Consider the following 22,498-nt stretch of genomic DNA (forward strand, 5'->3'; position numbering starts at 1 on the left):
GTGAATTCACGTCATCGCAGGGTCTCAGTTATCCATTATATCATAATGTTCAAGACTAGGATTACATTTCTTTGTTAAATGCGTTATGAAGACGTCATTTTGCAATTAAGACTATAACCTTAGGAAACAATAAAGATATGAGGCAAATTTCCTAGAACAGTGCTGGACATATAATCAGTTAAACACAAACTGTTGTACTGCAGTTTGTCACCCAGACTTGGTAACGTCCAGTGGCCACTGAGGTCATAGGCAGGATAAAGCATATCTCCACTGATAGAGCAAGCATGCGAATTTGCTTACTTGAAAACATTGTTTTGTCTAGAAAGTCTACTGAGCTTCTCCGTGTTTTATCGTTTCATAATTTAACTCTTGATTTTGAACAATTGTCAATAAAATAATTTGTTTAAAGTAATATTCCAGGCTTAATCAACAGCATTTGTGGCATAGTGCTGACTATCACAAAAAAAGAGACTCATCTCTCATTTTCTTAAAGAAAAAAATGAAAGAAATCCAGAATTACAATGAGGCACTTATAATGGAAGTGAATGGGGGACAATTTTTAGAGGATTTAAAAGCAGAAATGTGAAACTTATAATTTTTTTTAAAGAACGTACATTGTTAAAACTTGTGTATTATTTGAGCTGTAAACCTGTTTAAATCATTCTTACAGTTGTTTTTGGGTTTATGCAGAAAAGGTTAACAAGAGATTGTTTTCATACTAAAATCATGTTGATATATATTAATGCTATTTCATGCATTCTGACTTATTTGCACTGTTAAAGAGTTTGATTCTCATGCTAAACATGGCCAAAGTTTCAAAACACGAGTTGGACGTATGACGGAGTATTTCTGTGCCAAAAATACTCTTTCAAATCCTCACGAACTTCGTTTTTTTTTTTTTTTTTTTTTTCTCTCGAGTATGGGCCTGAGTGACGTAAACGGGGGCGGAATTCCTTGTATGGGCAGTTCTCCCGGAAGAGCGCGCGCGCACACGTCGACCAGAGCGAGAGAGCAAGAGCACGCCCATCAACGTGCTTTCGGGTTTACAGAAGTCGTCGGTAGCGCTGCGCAGGTTACAGGACTTCACGAAATCAATCAATGGTTGTGAGGGAAAGATAACTTTGCTTCCCAAAGAACCCAGTGGAGTTGAGAGTTTTGTTCTCACCCATTACATTGATGTACTCTCGATATTTGTCATTAAAATAACCATAGAAAGTGATAGTTGCAATCACGTTTTTATTGGTTAAAATGAATGGAGAATATATCGTGTTTTTCCGTGGCTGCTCGAGCCTTCAGGCTTATGGTTTCATAAACAAGGCCCAGTTCTACGCTGGATTTACAGATCGTTTGAAACTGAAAGATGGAGCGGTCACAGCGGTAATGATCCCCGGTCATGAGTTGGAACCGCAGGTGGTGAGTAAAACTGCTTCAAATGTCTGTTTTGTTGGCAGTAGGCGCCTAAGTGCATATAATGTAAACAATACGAACGTAGTGAATTCATAAATTCATTATTCATCATTCATACGCTATATTCATTATAGTGATTCAAAAGTTATCCATGGATAACGCGATGGTGTATTGCTTGTGTTTAAATATATTTGTTTAGCGTATTGTAAATTATTTTTAGTCAAAAATAATAATCAACAATATGCCGCAAATGCTGTCAAATAAGCTTAGCTTGTACTGAACCCAGAATATTCCTTTAAATTGTAAATTTCATCTTTTCCCTTAAAGAAGTTTATTCAGGCGTGCTGTATTATTAGTATACTAAAAATAATAAACTAAAAATAAGAAAGTATACTTTCAGTCTACTTTTTATGTACTTCTCAGAAATATTGGCCTACTTTAAATTGCACTTAAGTATACTTGATTTATACTAACAGAAAGGTCTAAGTATATTTGGACTATACATGTACTTAATCTTTTGATCGAGATATACTTAAAATGAGGTATTGTAAGTATACTTGGCTTGTAGTTGTGTTTGCTCCAGTGTTGCCAAGTCTGCGATCTTCCATTGGAAATGGGCTACTGTAACACTGTTGCCGCGGGTTGTTTTTTATGTCCACGAGTTGAAGCGACCTCAAATAACATGATGTTTAGCCCCTGGAATACAATTTGTACTGGGGGACCCACCCTGAAACACGATTGGGCTAGTTTTGGACTAGTTTTGAGTAGCAAGTGGGTGGGTTTTGATTGAGTAGACTATTAAATACTTTTTTTCACATAGGCTAGTTTCACATACTGTCTAATAAACTTACACTGTTTGAAAATATTGATTTATAAAAAATCAATCCACTGGTAGTGTACATACGAATTTACTTCAAATCTATTTTACTCTTTCCCCGCCACTGCCTGAATTTTCCAGCTATCCATGTTTTCACTGTTATAGAGTAGGGGGCGCTATTACACATCTTCTAGAACAGAATCTCCGGATCAAAACACAGGTGAAGAAGAAGCTGAAACAAGTGATAGAAGATTGCTTGCGCGATCATCAAACATTAATCAGCATATAAATCAAAACTGCCTAGTGTTACTGAATGAAAGGTCGAACCCCATAAGAGGAAATGATTGTGAAGCTTTGGGGAGTTGATGGACACGATCTATTCCACCTGTGTTTTGATCTTCGTTCTGAAATGTAGATGTGAACTATTTGTGCACTTAAAGTTCACTACTCTTACACTTATAGTACACTTAAACGTATATTTTTATATACTAAAAAGTGGGCCAATTTAGTCCCAAGCAGTATTGAAATAGTACACTTACAAGTTTACTACTAGTACATTGATATTAGCGTACTTCATAAAGTATACTTAAAAATATGCTTAAACATTACTTAAGTATTCTTCATAAAATGAAGGGTTGTGAAAAATGATGGTGACGCATTTCAGATTTTGTGTCCAACCCTATTCTTTCATAGTCAAAATTGTTGAATAGAAAAATAAACTTTGTTCAATGCATATGCAATTAAAAAGTGTCGCTTTTGCGCACACTTTAATAAAAGCATGCATAGTCATATATTAATTATATCCATAGATGCCTAACAGAGCACCTGGATGAGTGTATCTCAGTCTTTTTCAAATGATTCCTGGAGTTTAGACCATAGAGCCGTATTGTTGAGTCATGTCCCCTCAGTCACATGTTTGTCAGAGGGCTAAAGGAGGAAACTTAATCGAGGGGGGAGGGACAGCTATCAGTGGGTGCCTCAAGGTTGGAAGTGAACAGAATGTGTGTGTGACAGATAGAGAGAGAGAGAGAGAGACAGAGAGAGGTTAGGGTAAAAGAGTAGTGTGCTTCTACTTCCAGAACAGCTTTTCTGTTCTCCAATCACTGCCTTTTTTCACCTCCTGTCCCTCCTCCTTCTCTGTGTCTTTTTCTTTCTCTGCCTTTCGGTGGCTGTTTGGCTTCAGTGGGTCTTTGCCATCACACTACAATGACTGCTGTAGCTGTAGTCTGCCTGCAGTGAGCATTCTGAGGTAAGTCTGTGTTTCTCTGTTAGTAGCAAAGCTTTTCTTTTCTCTAACAAAGTCTAGTTAAAGGGATAGTTCACCCAAAAATGAAAATTCCTTCATCCTTACACTCACCTTCATGTTGTTCCCCCCCCCCCGCGGAAACACAAAAGAAGATACTTTGAAGAATTTTGGTAACCAAACCATTTTGGTGACTATTGACTTTTTGATCATATGGACAAAAAAGACGCTCTTCAGAATACCTTCTTATATGTTTCACAGAAAAAAAAAGTTTTAGTCATTGGTTTGATGTCTGTTGGATATTCATTTTATAAAGGGTATGTTCGTATTTTTGTAGAAGAGCGGGCCCATAAAGTGTTTGCAGTTGTATTTTGCTGAAAATATAACTGCAGCCCTTCCTGTCTCACAAAGTGTTTCCTGCTGGAATTTTTCAATTTCATCCACACTATCAGGGAGAGAGGAATGATACGCTTAGAAATATGCTTGAAAGAATCAAAATGATGTTTCTGCCTGTTTTTTTTGTGTGATTGGACTGTGATTGTCAGGAATGTGGCACTTTCTCTCTTTCTCTTTGGTCTTTCATCCTCTGTCTGTGTCCAGTCTAGTGAGGATGAGGATCTAAAGTTACACTTGGTATCAACAATGACTTTGGCACAAATTAAGATCATGACTCAGTGATTCTTATAATGGACTGAAATACTGAAAGATTTACTCTGAAGAACAGATGCTTTTTCTCATTTTCTAACAAATCTGTTCTATTTAGTGCTCCTGTAGCTCAAACAGTAGCTAGCATCATAAAGATTTTGGGTTTGATATCCAGGGCTGATCAAATATATAGCTTCAGCTTGAATACATGTAAGTATAAATTAATCTAAAAATAGTGCTTTGCAATGCAATGTTGAGTGTCTACATGGCTCTGACATTTTTTTCTATTTCTGACTGTCTGGTGTCACCAGACAGGCAAATAGCACAAATCACAAAGCAATAGGCTATGTTATGTGATTGCATGCTGTAAAGAACTGCATTATTATACCGTTTTGTTAGAAACTATAATTATATCACACAGTTCTGTATTTAACATGTACATGGTAGTGGTTTTTGAGCAGCATAAGAATAAGCCTCTCACAGTGTGGATGTTCATATAGTCTCTGGGGAGCATCTCTGCTGAATCACTGTCCTCAGTCACCTTTAGAGTGCAAACACAGTAGCTCACAAGTCTGAGGATTCATTGAAAATCCAGGCATTTATTATTTAAACCTAAATGAAAAGAAAGATTTGGCAAACAAATATGAGTTTGGCACATATAAAACAAAGAAAAGTTGAGAGAAACATTATATTATAGTATGTGGACACATTAAAAATCTTTTTTAATTTAAATCTGCACATAAAGCAGATGTTTTTGAAATTTAAATTAAAACAAAGTTAAGCAAAGAAATGCTGTGAAATATTTGAGATATGTACAATATTTCTAGGTCACTAATTAAATAAGCAAATTTATCACATTGACCATGTAAACTTTGTATAAAAAGTCAGATTTCCTTCAATTAGTGGTAGATGCTCAAATCATGCTGATCATCAGGTTTTACACAAACATGTGGAGTTAATGCAGCTTGAGTAGCCTACTGGTGTCATTCAAGCAAAAGGCCCCCTTAAAAACTATTTAAAAAGCTTCAGTTTAACATATATTGGCCTAAGCCAGGATTAGACCTTAGTTACATTAGGACATTTAAGTAGCTTTTATAAATGTGCCTTAAAAACAACATTACTGGTGTGCATCTTGAGACAAAACAATGGCACTGACATTTTAAGATATATTAGTTCAAGTTGCTTTCAGTTAAAACAGCTCAAACATGCATTTTAGTCTGGGACTAATCTTAAAGCGGACCTATAATGCCCCTTTTACAAGATGTAATATAAGTCTCTGTGTCCCCTGAATGTGTCTGTGAAGTTTCAGCTCAAAATACCCCACAGATCATTTATTATAGCTTGTCAAGTTTGCCCCTATTTGGGTGTGAGCAAAAACACGCCGTTTTTGTGTGTGTCCCTTTAAATGCAAATGAGCTGCTGTTCCTGACCTTTTCCAGAAGAGGGTGGAGCTTTAACAGCTCGCACTTCAGTTGCTCAACAACAACAAAGCTGGAGAATCTCACGCAGCCAAAACGACGATTGTCAGTAACGGTGTTCAGCCTTACGTTGTTCAAACCGGAGTCAAACACCGATGGAGAGACTCAGGAAGAAGTTACAAGTTTTAGAATGCATCTAGATGTTAGTGGATAAGTTTATGTAGTTGCTGTGGAGTTGATTTAACTCATCGACTAGCATGTGCCATCAGGTTAATCTTTTGTGCAAATCCAGTGTTGAATTGACCCTCGTTTGTGAAGCAGTCCGGCGTAAAATGACACTCTATACAACAACTTTTCCTCTTCTCTAAAGCAGCCCAACATGGCCTCAACCCCCTTTGTTGCGTGTTCTCGGGGGCAGGGTTTATGTAAATTTTAGGGTTAGTGATGTCACCAACCCAGGAAGAAGCTCGTTGTAGTCCCTACCAGTTGTTTGTTGTAGTCCTTAAAAAGTGATTTCTGTAAAAAAATAAATTAAAAAAAATCTCCCTTTGCATTGAACTTTGAGCCTCGTAACTTTGCAGATGTTGTTTATCCTCAAACTGCAACATTACACACTCCATTACACAACATTATACACAGCGTACGTGAACGCGCTGATGACGTGTGATGTGTGTGTGAACAGTGTTTGCAAACACATGTTGACAGACAAGAACACATGCTATCATTTTATTCAGACTGAATGCAATGATTGAACAAACATTTTATGGTCCTGTGCCTTCCACAGACAATATATATTTAGAAAAATACATTTAGACTGCTTAACATAGTGATTGCTATCAGAATATGAGGAGACTTTCAACCAGCTTAAAAAATGTTTCTGTAGAGAATCACCTATTGCAACTTTAAGCCTTGTCTGTGAAACAGGGCAATGAAGTATAAGTTATATAGGTCATATCATCAACACATGTCTCTGAACAATGTCATTGCACAGTTTAACATGGTACGTTGATGCAAATAACATTTGTAAAACATAAGACAATTTATGTCCTAATAATAAAGGAAACAGTGCACATGAACTCCAGCTATTATAACTACTCAGCCTTGAAAAGAGTGTTCTCTGTTTAGGCATTTGCATGCTTCACCAACGTCACACACTTTATTTAACCTTTGAATGGAGGGTGCCACAGGAAACTTTAAGAAAGAGTCAGGGGAAGTAGATAAGCTGCTTGAGCAGGCACGCTTTGGCTGCAGTGGCAATGTTTTTAGTGTCCTCATATTTAGGCCTTCACAGGTATGAATTATTCTTTAGAAGTTGTTTGTATTCCAATGTTATTCTCTCTCTCTCTCTCTCTCTCTCTCTTTAAATCACCATATTGTTTTTGTAATGGCTCATTGTTAACCAGTCCTTTATAAGTGGAATATATTACTGATGGTTCTGTAGGAAGAAATGAATTCTTTGACCTTTCAGATACTGTGACCTTACACCTACATCTGTATCGATTTGAATAATGATGTGGCTTCTACTTTTGGTGTTTTCCATTGATAAATGTTGCAGAATTTCCTGTCACCTGGCCAGTTTGAGATGCTGCAACTTTGATATTGTATATGAGCTTTGACCTTGTTGTTGACTGATGCTCAGACAGATTTACAGTGTCTGAATATCCCTCTAATGCAGCATACAAACATCAAGTTGAAGATAAAATGTAGCATCGAAAAGCAAATCTTTCAGCCTCCAGTCTTCTTGGGTTTCCAACTTGGATGGGGAAATGCCTGTCATGGAAATATGATTTATATTTTACCCTTGAGAACTTATTTTTAAACTTGAGAATGTGCATATATGTGATGTTGCAATCGTTTATATGAGTGCAAATTATTTTGTGGTTTACTCTCATCACAATCGAGTGAAATACCATATAAGAAAAATAGTTCTGCTGGTTCCTTAAAAGACTTCCAGCAATATGCATTTACTGTTATTCACAGAATTTATCATTTATGTTACTATTTAACTATATGGATCTTTACTTTAGGGCTTTAAAGCCATTAATGGACAGGTTTTAATGGCCATTGAAGCCAAGCAATCTCTTTAGAATTGAGAGATTTCTCAGTGCTGCATTTCTGAATAAACTACAAAAAACAAGCTCGGTGAGGAAAAAATAAAGGTCGTCTCTAAGACATTGCTGCATGAAAATGTTGATATCATTTAAACTGATCTGTCATGGAGCTTTTAACCAAGCATATTTTGTTTTTCTATGTGTCACATCAGGTTATGCTGCCCGAAAGTTCCCAGTTGAGTCTGAGTGAAAAAGAAAAGGGCTAAAGCCAGCGCACTTTACAGCATCATCCACAAACCTGACCATAAGCAATGAGTGACCCTCAGGATGCCAATGACGTCACTTCTGCCGCAGGCTTGACAAGACATTTGGTGAGAAATTTGATCATGTTCACGTTTTAATATTTAGGCTATAATGGTCATTAAGCTAAAATAAAATGTTGTTGGATTACTCTTATCTGTGTGACCAAAAATGACTGAGTATTTATATGTTAAATGCAAGTGATCGCACCGGCGCCTCCATGTCATGCAGTAAGCGCGCTCTCCACACAAACACTTGCATATGCGCCAAATAATAACACACATTTAGCCTATCTAGGTTAACGTTAGAGCAAGAGGACTCGGAAAGTTTCTACTACTTACATGTTTCAAGTGATACGCCGTATTTTAAAGTCGATGAATGATGAATGTTTGGATTTCCTGCCGTTAACAATCTATCCGTCACAGACTGCGTGATTTTGCCACTTCCTGTGGAGTTTTTTTTTCTGCGACTATCTGACTAATACCATTTTTGGTTGACTTAAGCCTCTTCTCATCGTCGACTAAAGTTAGTCGATTATTAGGGGGCAGCCCTAGACACACTAAATGTTCGGGCAGGTTTACAAGGACCCTGATTAGTTTTTAAGGCATATTCATGCTATAAATTTTACTGGGCATTGTTTCAGACTGATTCAAACGGGTAAATGGTCTTTTTGAACTATTCATAAAAGAACTGCATCATAAAGAGTCATTCTGTTCGAGAATCCGACTACAAACTGGTTGCGCTGTATGTTTTTGATTCTTTGAAAAGAACCAGCTCATAAGAGTCATTTGGTTTAGGAATCGGGCTACATTGGTCACTGGTACATTTGAGTTCAAAAGTTTACATACCCCTTGCAGAATATGCAAAAAAAATAATTTTAACAAAATAAGAAGGATCATGAAAATTGCATGTTATTTTTTATTTAGTACTGTCATGAATAAACTATTTCACATAACAGATGTTTACATAAAGTCCACAAGACAAAATAATAGCTGAATTTATAAAAAATGACCCCGTTCAAAAGCTTACATACCCTTGATTCTTAATATCGTGTGTCGTTACCTGGATGATCCATGACTGTTTTTTTTGCTTTGTGATGGTTGTTCATGAGTCCCTTGTTTGTTCTGAGCAGTTAAACTGAGCTCTGTTCTTCAGAAAAAACCTCCATGTCCTGCAAATTCTTTGATTTTCCAGCATCTTTTGCATATTTGAACCCTTTCCAGCAGTGACTGTATGATTTTGAGCTCCATCTTTTCACACTGAGGACAACTGAGGGACTCAAACACAACTATTAAAAAAGGTTCAATCATTCACTGATGCTCCAGAAGGAAACGCAATGCATTAAGAGTCAGGGGGTGAAAACTTTTGAACAAGATGATGATGTGCAAGTTTTTCTTATTTTGTTTAAAGATCATATTTTTTTATTTAGTACTGCCCTTCGGAAGCTACAGAAGATGCTTACATATTTTCCAGAAGACAAAAAAAGTACAATTTATACTGTTCATCCAATTCAAAAAGTTTACATCCCTGGCTCTTAATGGATTGTGTTTCCTTCTTGAGCATCAGTGAATGTTTGAACCTTTTTTAATAGTTGTGTTTGAGTCCCTCAATTGTCCTCAGTGTGAAAAGATGGATCTCAAAATCATACAGTCACGGCTGGAAAGGGTTCAAATATGCAAAAGATGCCGGAAAATCAAAGAATTTGCAGGACCTGAAGGATTTTTCTGAAGAACAGAGCTCAGTTTAACTGCTCAGAACAAACAAGGGACTCATGAACAACCATCACAAGACAAAAAAAAAAAAACAGTCGTGGATCATCCAGGTAACCACACCCAGTATTAAGAATCAAGGGTATGTAAACTTTTGAACGGGCTCATTTTTATAAATTCAGCTATTTTTTTGTCTTGTGGACTTTATGTAAACAACTGTTATGTGAAATAGTTTATTCAGGACAGTACTAAATAAAAAATAACATGCAATTTTCATGATCCTTCTTATTTTGTTAAAAAGATTACCATTTTTGCATATTCTGCAAGGGGTATGTAAACTTTTGAGCTCAACTGTATATGTTTTTGATTCACTAAAAAGATCAGACTTATAAGAGTCCTTTGTTTGTGAATCTGACTACACTGGTCTGTTGTATGTGTTTTCGGTGTGCAGCCCTCAAGTACAGCTCAACAGCAAGACATTTTGTAGTTGCAGCGTTATGTGTTCGTTAAAAATCAATCTGGTTATTGTAAGAATTGATATCAGGATTGTTTAATGAATTTGTTTTTGTTCAGTTTGACCATTTAAAGCAGCAGATCTCTGACTTTGGCTCTCCAAAGTCTTTCAACTTTTCTTTGAAACAGAGGAACTCTGCGGTGTAAATAGCTGCCGAAGTTCAGATGCACTGGTTTGGTTTATTTTCAGCGATGGATGATTGTTGTGGGCGCTTGTGTTTTATATGTGTTTAGGGACATCATTAAGTACCTGTTCTGCTGATTTGTAGAGACTCTAGCAGTGGTCAGATCACTTATTGAAACAATTGCCGTTTATCCTCGAGGGTTCTGATGTACTAGAATAAGATTTAAAAACAATCTGTGTAACTATGGAGACAGAGCCGCCTAATGTGCCATTCCCGGAAATCAATTTACATCTGAGAAACATGTTGTGCCATTATACAGCTGTGATGAAGACAAACTGTGCAGATAGTGTCTTGGTTTTTAAATATTTTTAAATATGTAACTGTAGTGTTTTAATTAGCCTTCATCTGGGTGGTTTATCGCTCCTTGTGTCTTGATGGACTTCCTGCTTACACTCAAGGTGGGTACAGGGGCTCTCAGCAGTGACAATCGAGAATTCAAACCTAATATTAACAAAGCTCTTATTGAAAAAAGCTCATATTGATGAGTTTTCAGTGTGAATAATGTTACATAATAGCTCCTTAAATAATCATCTGAACAGTGGATGATTGTTAGGCATATAGTTATGGAACAAGACTGTAATTATAACTTTATCCCCTGGTTTCGCAGACAAGGCTTAAGCCTAGTCCCAGACTAAATTCATGTTTGAGCTGTTTCATTATTTCATTATTTCATTTCATTATTTTGATGTATATAAATGTATATTTCCTTAATTTCAAATATATACATACGTGTAGTCAATAAAATGTATTGCATTTTTAAAAATGATCTTATAAATTTTTTTTAAAAATTTGCCAGTGAGGTAATTCAAGTTTTGTTTTGTGAAAACAGGTATTAATATCTTTTGCGCAAGTGAATTTATCTTATTTTTAGTGTAAAACAACACAAAATGACTAAATATAGAAAACAAATTCAGCGCAGTTGATTAACATTCTTCAAAAAATGAAGGGATGATATCAGTTTATTATATTATTTCATACATAAAGTGGAAGTTGTCACAGGAAATGGCTCTTGTAATAAATATCTCTTCAAAGTGGGTGGAACGGAATATCCTGAAATGTAATTTTAATACCTGATTACATGATGGTGTTTAAAGATAATGCAGTAGATCTGGGTTTTTTGTGATGACATAAAAGAGCTAAAGAAAAGTCAACAGCTGATTGTGTGTGAAGTCATTTTCTGTCTGGTAAAACGATCGTGTAATTCTGCAGGATTTTAGCTCATTCAGTCTGACCATTGTTCCCGATATAAAAACGGTGCTCAGATCTCACAGAGGCAGTGACACTTCTGTGGGAAAATGTAAGTCAATATGAGGTTCTCACTGTGTAGATGGAGGGATGAAAGTGAAGTGACAGGAGCATCACATTTCATCCTTTGGGGGAAAAAAAAGAAACCCTGTGTAGAGAATTCACTATTCAGGAACACAATAATTTGAGTTAAATCAGAAATGTTTGAGTCAGGTGTCCATGATGGAGCCAAATCAGAGACAGATGGATTTGAGGAGGTGGAATGTGAGTGTGTGTTGATAGGGGCCTTATGCACCTGGGGCACCAGTAGCCTTTGGCGAGGTAAGAAGTATGTGTACTGTTTCCTAAACGGGGTCGTGACAAGATTTCAGCGACGTGCAATTAGCCTGTCACAAAACATAAAAATGAGATGTTATGCAGCACAATCAATTCTAGAGTAGACAGAGCTCCATGACAAAATCTACAATATAAAAAATGATGAGTTAAAAACAATCCAAGTTGGGTTAAAAATGGACAAACATTTCAATTTCCAGCATTTGGGTTGTTTTGACTCAGCGGTTGGGTTAAATGTTTGATCCAACCTGCTTGGTAGTTTTATTTAACTCAACTATTGTTTAAAAATTACTATATTTCTCAGTTAAAATGAACCCAAAATAAATTGAACAGTATTAATATTAGGAAATTATCATGTATTAATATGTTTAATAAATGAACATTTATTAATAAGTTTAATAAATAATAATTAAATAATAAACATTTATTAAATTGTTTATTAATAAATGTTCACCTTTTGATTATTACTGTTGCTTCTAGTAATTATGTGTCTGATTTTTAATTTCCAACCCTTTTGGGTCCATTTTAAGCCAGCAATATAGAATTTTTAAACAATAGATGAGTTAAATAAAACTACCCAGCAGGTTGGGTCTTTAACCCAACTTGAGTTGTTTTTAACCCAGCATTTTTAGAGTGTAGTGTCGCTTGTGCGGTCATGTTTAGGACAAAAACTCCAATTAACATATACCTTTTATTGCCTTTTGCTTTATTAGGCTGTGACTGATCAGGATATGGTGCAAGACATACTGTAAAAGCGGACATTCACACTAAATCTTTTTTTTGTGTGTTAAAAATGCAACATGCAGGGCAGTGGAATGAAAAAAATGTCCATCTAGCGCATATTTACACTGCAAAAACTTTGTGTCAACAACCCTTAAAGTCCCCCTGTAGTCAACTATTTTATCCCTTAAAACTCATCTTTGATCACCAAAATGACATATTTAAATGTTTTTTTTCCTCTGAAAAAAATTCGTCATGCCTTAAAATAGCTTGACTGTAACTCTACACCCTTGCCTCATTTAGTATACATGGATCAATGAATATGCAAATTAGTCCCGCCTCCACTCGCTCACGCCAACTCAGAGATCCACTCGGTCAACTTACTGAGGTAAACGCTGCACAATGGTATCGCTCTTTACAACTTCGGACACATAACGGTTATTAATATGATTAGCCTTTTGCTTGATTTAAGTTGTCAAACAGCTAATAATGTGTTGCTAATGTTACACAAACCATGTTCTCGTTAGTGAGTCAGACAGCTGCCTTCTAACAATCATATCCTTAGAAACGCTTTAAGAACAACTCATATAGTTCATCATAACATCTTAATGTACATCATACACCCGCCATATTGCTAAATTTACATGATTTTTCATATCAACAGAAAAATATACCGGGATAACCTGGATTCTCTCGAGACTCTCCTGCTAGTTTGTTGTTAATGATATGCTAAAGCCCACCGGCACGTTGACATGATTGGTTAGTTTGTGACGTCAGAAACACCAGCGATTTCAATCCGTGGGTTTGAGACTGTCTTTTTGTTTCTCTGCAGTTTTAAAGAGAAAATACTCAGCAATGGTGTTGACGTATGAATTTGAACATGTAAAATTCAAAATAAAATACATTTCGCATTAAATATCCACTTGACTCCATAAAAATCCACTTGAAACGACATCTCAATATGCTTCTGTAATTATATCATAGTCCTGTTACTGTGTGCATGAACGTTTTCTGTTCAGACTGTTCTCTAACTATAAGTAAATATAACTTAACTGCATCATATTGTTTTAAGGACTGGTAGTTCTTCAAATAGGAAGATGACGCGTGTAAGGGATCAGGATATGACTATAGATCTGGCCGATGATGTCTGAGGCTGGGGGTGTAGATAAGTGTCTGATTACTTCTTGTAACTCTTGATGTCACATCCTCTGCTTCCTTTACTTGACAGCTACCCTAGTATGTGGTTGCTATGGTTATACACCGCAGATACCTTTCAGCGTCATGACTGTCTAAACAGTTGACAAGATCAGCTGGTCACTGCTGCATATTGTGATTTCTGGTCCACAGCATTGGGTATTTGGTATGCTGGTGTCTTACCAGGCTTCTTAACAAGGCTAACCAGCCAGCCTCCTATGATCCAACAGCTTTATAAGTAAGACAATGCTTCATTTGTGTCGTCGACACATCAGTCATGATCTATTTGAGCAACAGCCTCTGTGAGTGGCTGTAGGAGTGCTGACTCACTCTCTGTGGCATAGGTGGGATGAGCTAGAGGATGCTGTGTCTTGATTGAGTGTGTGCATGCCAGAGCCTGGTATCTGTGGACATGTTAGTTTTACCCGGAGAGTGGCCCCCCTGTCAAAACACTGAATTAAATGGAGCACAAGACCACAAGCCTCAGTTTATCCTCAGGATAGCATACCACAGACAGCGGGGGAGAAGACACGGAATGAGAGAATGAGTGTTTAGAGAGAGAGCAAAAGGGAATGGACGTCCATAAATGTATATAGATATGTAATTTACTGTGTAATACCCGCAGAAAGCAATCCATTTGCATTCACTTTTATCTCCTTGGCAGTTAATTGGGTGGCGCAAGACCCCTGGAAGTCTTTGCTCATGAGCACTCAATTCTGCGTGAAAGTTTTCATTTAACCAGTCACTTGAGCTGTAAATGCAGAGTGGCTGATTATTTACCTGATGCAGGAAAATGACATGGCAACACTGATTCACTGAAGGCAAATTGTAAAATTTAAGAAAAAGAAGAAAAAAAATCACAACTGCTAAACTACCAACTGTAATATAACAAAATATTTGCAATTCATGTGTTCGTGTTGCTCGCAATATAATATATTTCATCAGAATGCACAGGTAATTTTGAATTCGGTCAGTGGATTTTGGAGCCAGATTGTGTAGTTCCAGCATATACCAGCAGGGGCTAACCAGGCAAACCTTGAGCCTTGTTTTACCACATTATTTTTATGCCTTTTATTACTGTATGCCATTACAGTATTGATAAGTATGGACAAAATAGCTTGTTTATTGAATATTACAAGAAGCAGTGATGATAAATTATATATTAAAGCAATTGAAAAGATCTATTTTAAAGTTGTTGTTTTTTAATCTGTTTTAGTGTTAGTGTAAAAGGGACTTTTATTTGTTTTCTTATCATAGTTTAAGTGGAAGATTTCATTTATCAGATGGAATTTCCTTAGATTGGTCGTTCCTTTAGAATGTCTTCCGTATAATCTTATTTGTATAAGATTTAAATACAAAGTATCATCTTATGTATATGTTCTTCTCTTTTCTCCATATTTGTGTTTAATACATTATAAACAACTTTTTTTTTTTTTTTTTTTTTTTTTTTTAATGTATCTGATTATTAGATGATCATGTTTAAATAATTTTATGTAAGGCACTCTGAATTACCATTGTGTATTAAAGGGATAGTTCACCCAAAAATGACAATGATCCCATGATTTACTCACCCTCAAGCCATCCTAGGTGTATATGACTATCTTCTTTCAGATGAACACAATTGGAGATATATTTAAAAATATCCTGGCTCTACCAAGCTTTATAATGGTAGTGAACTGGGAGGCATGTTTTGAAGCCCCCAAGAAATGTGTCCATCATAAATATAATCCATAACCCAAGGGGTTAATAAAGGCCTTCTGAAGTGAAGTGATGTGTTTTTGTAAGAAAAATATCCATATTTAAAACTTTATTAACTATAATAACTAGCTTCCTGCAGATGGCCGTACGCATCAATTTAGTGGGGGAAGAGTAACCTCTGACCCGATGCATGATGCAATGACGAATGCGGAAGCTCAGGGGAAAGAGCAAAATAAAAGAAAACAAATTAGAAAAAAATTTAAGAGAAATATCAGATGATTTCGATATAAGAGGAGCTTGAGTTTGTTGCACAGCCCTATTTGTTTAAACTGTGAGAGGCATCTAAGCTTACGATACTCCTACATCCTGCGTCATACATCGCGTCAGGGGTCACTCTTGTGGCGCAAGTCGACTTGCGCAGTATGTGTACGGCCGTCTATCAGAAGCTAGTTATTTTAGTTTAGGTTTTAAATATGGATATTTTTCTTACACAAACACATCGCTTCACTTCAGAAGGCCTTTATTAACCCCCTGGAGCCGTATGGATTATATTTATGATGGATGGATGCGCTTTTTTTTTTGGCTTCAAAATCCTGACCTCCATTCACTACCATTATAAAGCTTGGAAGAGCTGGGATATTTTTTGTCTCCGAATGTGTTCCTCTGAAAGAAGATAGTCATATACACCTAGGATGGCTTGAGGGTGAGTAAATCATGGGATAATTTTCATATTTGAGTGAACTATCCCTTTAAATGTGCTATAAAATAAATTTGCCTGTCCCGGCTATAATATACAAATAAGTTGAAGAACCTGAGAATGCATGTCTGCTTTCTTTTGCACAGCAACTGGTATCAAGCTATATAAGCTATTTGCAAAGAAATGAAAGTTAATATTTTTCTCTCTGGTTATGTGTAGCCTGTTGCAGTGCATTCTCCCCCCCAGCGATGTGATGACGATGACGATGACGAAGGGGACTTGAACAAGGCACTGGGAGTGCAGCGCTTCCAGCAGATCCTCACGCCCGCCCAGCGCGTGCCCATCGAACAGCACCGCACATTTAATGAGGAGGACTTTGAGTGTGAGAGCTTGACTCCTGATGCGTCTGGTCTATAGCCTCAGTCTAGAGAATGTTATCATTGGTGTTGGGGAAACTTACATTTAAAAGTAATTCATTACAATATTACACCCTAAAAAAGTAACTAATTGTGTTGCTTTGTTACTTTTTTATGGAGAGTAATGCATTACATTACTTTTGGGTTACTTTTCCTCATCTGGGCTGGGCTGTTTATTTGTTTTTATCATAACAAAAAAGTTCTATTTTTAGCAAGGCCCTTTCACACCAAAAGTGAAATGAATAAGCCCCAGGCTGAAGGAAATGCAAATTCACAAATTCCTGTACAGTAGAGGGCGCAGCTCAAAAAAACAAACCTTTCAGCTGTGCTGCCATTCTGGAATACAGAAGAATAGGATGCAGGAGAAGAAGTAAATGAGTAAATGTATGCTCACATTTAGTCTAGAACTAGTCTAGAATAGCCATCATGTTTACACTGCGCACACAATGCTTCGGCACTTACTCCCGATTTCTCTCAAAATGGGGACAGGACAGCTGTCAGTCATTAAATGGGAAAACAAAGTAACTTGAGTTACTTATTTGAAAAAGTAACTCAGATATTTTGTTGTAAATTTAATAGTAATGCATTACTTTACTAGTTATTTGAAAAAAGTAATCTGATTACGTAACTTGCATTACTTGTAATGCGTTACCCCCAACACTGGTTATCATAAACAACTATATTAAATAAGAATATTTACGTGACTGTTCAGTGTTTATGCTGCTTTTATTTCTAGAATTTAGCTATTTATCTCTGAATGTGAAAAAAAACATGAATTTTATTTCAAGAATAATGCGTTCCACTGAGAAACTTTGTAGTCTCTGACAAAACATTTGCATTCTCTCCTAAAACTATTGTGTTTCCAGAAAATCTAAGCACTGAAATATAGTTTTTCATCCTACCTCATATTATTTCCATCACAAAAGTTTTGTGAGGGAGCGCAGACATTTTGTGAGAGAACACAAAACCATTGGAATATAATTTTTCCTGCTATCTGATTTTTTTTTTGACCATCAGCATGTCCCTTTAGGGGCTCCACAGTGAGGCTCTTCTAAGTCTGTAATGTTTGTGGTATTTGTAGATCACCGCCACACCTCTCTACACATTCACCACCCTCTGTCAAAACTCCCAGAGGGCCGGAGGAAAAAGACCGGGAGGAAGCGGAAGGACTCAGGACGGAGGAGGAGTTCATCCATGGGAGCAGCTCCCCCGATAGATGAGGATGATGAGGATGAAGAGGTGGATGAAGATTCCTGCAGTCAGCAAGACAGAGAGGGCAATGTCACCACCACACCTACACCGGACACGGACACAGAGGCGTACACCGAGCAGGCAGAGGTAATCAAAGCTCTCATACACACACATACACAACATGTTATGACCTTGCTAACCTTTCTCTTGTTGGCCTGCAGTTTTTTGTATCAGAAGATGACCCCAACTCCACTGTAAAAAAGAACGGTAAAGCTTCACCTCATCGAAAAGTGTCAATCATACCCCATTCAACACTTCACACCAGTATCAGCATCCCAGAAGATGTTACAACAACCGTGTAAGTGAACATGTACGTACACATAGATTACATGCATGTATATGCTCACCCTAACCATATTCTGTTAACTCTGCAGGGGCAGAAATTGGGTTCGTAATCTGCCCAATGGGAGACGAGTGTCCGCACCATGTTTGTTTCCAAGTTTGAGTTCGCCAGACGGCAACTCTAAGCCTGGCCGCAGCTATGATCTGCACGAGCGGCGCCGCACAGGCAACATGACGGGCACTGCGCTCGCACACTACCAACACATGCCCACTGATGAGAGCGAGGCACAGACGCTCGCCACGGTTGACCTGGATGGCATTAAGAGTGAGAATGTGTTTGTGTAAAATTTGAATTAGTTTTAGCATTTATTTATATTTAAAGTCCCCCTGTAGTCAATAATTTTATCCATTAAAACTCATCTTTGATCACCAAAGTGACATATTTAAAGATTTTTTCCTTTGAATTTTTTTTTCATGACTTAAAATAGTCTGAATGTAACTCTACACCCTTGCTTCATTTAATATACATGGCTCTATGAATATGCTAATTAGCTCCGCCTCCACTCACTCGCACGAGCTCAGAGATCCACTCGGTCAACTTTACTGAGGTAAACGCTGCACAATGGTATCGCTCTTTACAACATAACGGTAATAAATATTGATTAGCCTTTTGCTTGACTACATTATCAAACAGCTAATAATGTGTAGCTAATGTTACACAAACCATGTTCCCGTTCGCCATGTCAGAGTCAGACAGCTGCCTTCTAAAAATCAGTATGCTTAGAAACGCTTTGAACGACTCCAAAAGGTATATAGTTCATCATAATATCATTATATACATCATTCGCCCACTATATTGCTAAATCTACCCGATTTTTCATATCAACAGTAAAATATACCGGGATATATTCTCTTGAGACTCCCCTGCTTCAGATCGGTCATAGTTAATGAAATGCTAATGTAACAGACGTAGGCTAGTAAGAGCTGTCTGTGTAAACCTCACTCCCCTGATCTCAAGAGATGCTCTAGCGACTGACATTAGGGGTTGCAGCCTTAAGCCTTCTTGTTAGAGCATCCAACTCCCATGCGGACGGGCCCGAGTTCACGTCCCGCTTGGAGCAGGCAGGTGTGAACTGGAGGGGCTTTTTGAGACTGTCTTTAGATCACTGCAGTTTTAAAGAGAAAATACTCAGCAATGGTGTTGATTTATGAATTTGCACATGGTTTGTCTTAAAGCATATTAAAAACACCATATAAACAACATTAAAAACTTGATTTTCACCACAGGGGGATGTTAAATATATATTATATTATATTTTATTATATTATACATTGCCCTTCATAAGTTTGGGGTCTGTAAGAAGTCTTTTATGATCACCAAGGCTTCATTCAATAAAAAATATACTAACAACAGTAATATTGTGAATATTTTGTTTTGTTTCAATATATTTTAAAATGTAATTTATTCCTGTAATAGCAAAGCTAAATTTTCAGCATCATTACTCCAGTCTTCAGCGTCACATGATCCTTCAGAAATCATTCTAATATGCTGATTTGATATTCCAGAAACATTTCTTAATATCAATGTTGAATGTTTTTGTGAAAACGGATACATTTTTTCCTGATTTTTTTGACGAATAGTTCAAAAGAACAGCATTGTTCTTTTGAAATAATTTTTTTTTCAACATATATATATATATATATATATATATGCATATGTGCATGCATGTATGTAGTTTTAGATATACTGTATAGTGCAGCATTATATTGGTTATTTGTGAGATTGGTTGTTTTTCAGTATTAAGTAGCGTGTATTACGCATTTCAGTAGATCATAGATAATCAATGACGTGTTTTGAGTGCAAGAAAATGTTTGTTTGTTTGTTTTTTTCTAAGGTTATAAAGGACTTCTTTATTTACCTTTCTGTTCTCATTCTTCTGAGAATAAATCATGTTTTCAGTCTGTACATCTAACCATCTATGGCTGTGATTCAGGAATGTGGACATTCTCAAAGGGTGCAGAGCTGCCCACTACAACTGTGCCTTTGACGTCTCTTTTGTACCCATGTGTGTGTGTGCTGAATATACAGACGATTTGACCAAACAATAGATCATTTTGAGACATAAAATTGAGTCATGTTCTAGTGACCGCTCAGTTGAGTTTTCAGTGTTTGTTTCTGTGTTTGGATGCTCGGTATTGTGTGAAAAGTAGCCAGTATTGTCAAGGATAGGTAAGGAGTTACTGATACTTACAGACCTTCCAGTGTGTTACAATGGATTCAGTGTTGTTCTGACTTGTTTGTTGTTTTCAACTCTTGGTTTAGTATTTCAGCATCGTCTTGCTGTCTTTCTCGCAGGTCACCGGTTTGAAGATGTCCCTGGTGTGCGGCGGCACCTGGTTAAGAAGAGCGCAAAAGGTCAGGTGGTCCACATTGGCAAGGACCACAAAGAACCCAGCAGTCGTATCCGCACTAAGCTGGATCGGACCCCACATGAGGTGAGATGACAGCTAACTAGATTATCTTTCCCCTGTCTACTTGGAGCTGTTTTCTAGGCGTTGCGTGTTTGTAAATAAAAAATGCATATTATGTTATCAGTATCACCGTAGTTCATAGTGTCACTAAATGGAATTGGAAAAATATGATTATTAAAATCTTAAAAGAGTATTTGCCCATCTATCACTGGTTGTTCAAACATTTAGTAAACCCCAAACTCAATATTACTGTTTTTGGCTGGTCAAAATGCTCAAACGAAAAGATCAATATTTTGAGACTTTTCAGAAAATCAACCCAGTAATAGTTCAAATATCGAGCAAATTGCACTCTTTAGCTTTAATGTTTTCTTATACCAGCGAGGAAATACGGTAAATAATAGGTTTAGATTGCATGCTGTACAAATAAAGCTGCAGTATCACTACTGTTGGCTCACTGAGCCTGCTGTTGTTTATTAGAGGAGATCATGGCCCTACTACACGGACCACAGGGTTCGTCATGCCCAACAGCTGAAGGTAGGGCCGGCACAGAGCTGGTATGATTGGTTTGTGGAACAGCTGAAGCTTGCGTGTGGTTTTTAATTCCCACTTGTTTGCTGACACCACATCTGTTCCTCTGGTGTTGTTGAAGGCAGAGAATGGTCACAATATCAGAACTGTGTATAACTAATCTTACACTGGCAAAACTGTACTCGTATAGAGCTGTTCAGTCATTATATAATGGCACTTTTTGATTTATGAGTAGAATAAGTACTTAAAGAGACTTTAATGTTTTGTTCTACAACATAAATTACATACAGCTATTATGTGGATTAAAAATGCAAATTGCTAACAAGGGCTACAGATTTCACAAGAATTTGAGTTTATGTGGTTTTCAAATCAGGTGACCATTGTAGTCCATTCTTATATACACTACTACCATTCAAAGGTTTGGGGAGAGTAAGATTTTTTCCAAAAGAAATGAATACTTTTAGTACTTTGGCAAAAGATGCATTTAAATGGTAAAAAGTAACAGTAAAGACATTGTTACAAAAGATTTCTATTTCACATAAATACTGTTCTTTTTCATTTCCTGTTCATCAAAGAATCCAGAAAAAATAGTTTCCACAAAAATATTAAGCAGCACATCCATTTTCAACATTGCTAATAGTAAAAAATGTTTCTTGAGCAGCAAATCAACAATGATTTCTGAAGGATCATGTGACACTGAAGCCTAGAGGAATGGCTCTGAAAATTCAGCTTTGCTGTTTTAAAACAGTTATTTTAAATTGAAATGATATTTCACAATTGTAACGATGTTTAAAGTTCAGGGAAGAAGGGGCAGAAACTGGCAACCGTTCAACGTAAAGTTTTAATCCAAAAATAAACAACAAAACGAAAGTAACGCAGCTGCCCCTCACGGACAACTGCCGCAGATAAACATAATAAAAACAACAACATAAAGGCCAAGCCTCGTCCTTTACTGTCGTCACGCCTCCTTTTATCCTTCTGAAGCTCCTCAGTGAAACTCGAGACCGGTGTGGCTCATTAACACTCGCGCCACCGGCATCACTCCGTTCCCACGGCTCTCTGCCCCGCCCTGCTTGCCACAACAATATTACTATTTTTACTTTATTTTTGATTGAATAAATGTAGCCTTGATGAGTATAAGAATTCTTCCAAAAACAATCTTACCAAACCCACAATTTTGAATGGTAGTGTAGCTTATTTATCCTAAACTGCAATGTTCAAATCACACATAATATTCAGGATTCATGTTTAAGGTGTGTAATGTAAAGTCTCTTCAAGTAGTGTTAACCACATACTGTTTTAACCTCTATTCTAAAATCCCATTAGAATTTCCTCAGGGAACTTCAAATGCTTGAAATTAGTTTTAGGACAACA

At 36.9% G+C, this 22,498-nt stretch overlaps 1 protein-coding gene across 3 annotated transcripts in view; it reads left to right on the plus strand.

Moving 5' to 3' along the window:
• Positions 1–22,498, plus strand: part of slc4a2a (solute carrier family 4 member 2a) — a 36,650-nt gene that overhangs the window by 1,997 nt on the left and 12,155 nt on the right. Inside the window, exons 2-9 of one of the 3 annotated variants that reach the window (XM_051917348.1) lie at positions 3,408–3,473; positions 7,794–7,952; positions 16,395–16,557; positions 17,673–17,929; positions 18,004–18,140; positions 18,217–18,449; positions 20,481–20,620; positions 21,074–21,130. In XM_051917348.1, coding sequence (XP_051773308.1) covers positions 7,893–7,952; positions 16,395–16,557; positions 17,673–17,929; positions 18,004–18,140; positions 18,217–18,449; positions 20,481–20,620; positions 21,074–21,130 — 1,047 coding nt within the window. In that variant the 5' untranslated portion in view covers positions 3,408–3,473; positions 7,794–7,892. Of the gene's footprint in view, positions 1–3,100; positions 3,474–7,793; positions 7,953–16,394; positions 16,558–17,672; positions 17,930–18,003; positions 18,141–18,216; positions 18,450–20,480; positions 20,621–21,073; positions 21,131–22,498 lie in introns of those variants that run through there. The other 2 variants (XM_051917339.1, XM_051917356.1) reach the window with 2 other exon arrangements.

Source organism: Ctenopharyngodon idella, chromosome 2 (assembly GCF_019924925.1).
Source record: "Ctenopharyngodon idella isolate HZGC_01 chromosome 2, HZGC01, whole genome shotgun sequence".
Taxonomy (NCBI): domain Eukaryota; kingdom Metazoa; phylum Chordata; class Actinopteri; order Cypriniformes; family Xenocyprididae; genus Ctenopharyngodon; species Ctenopharyngodon idella.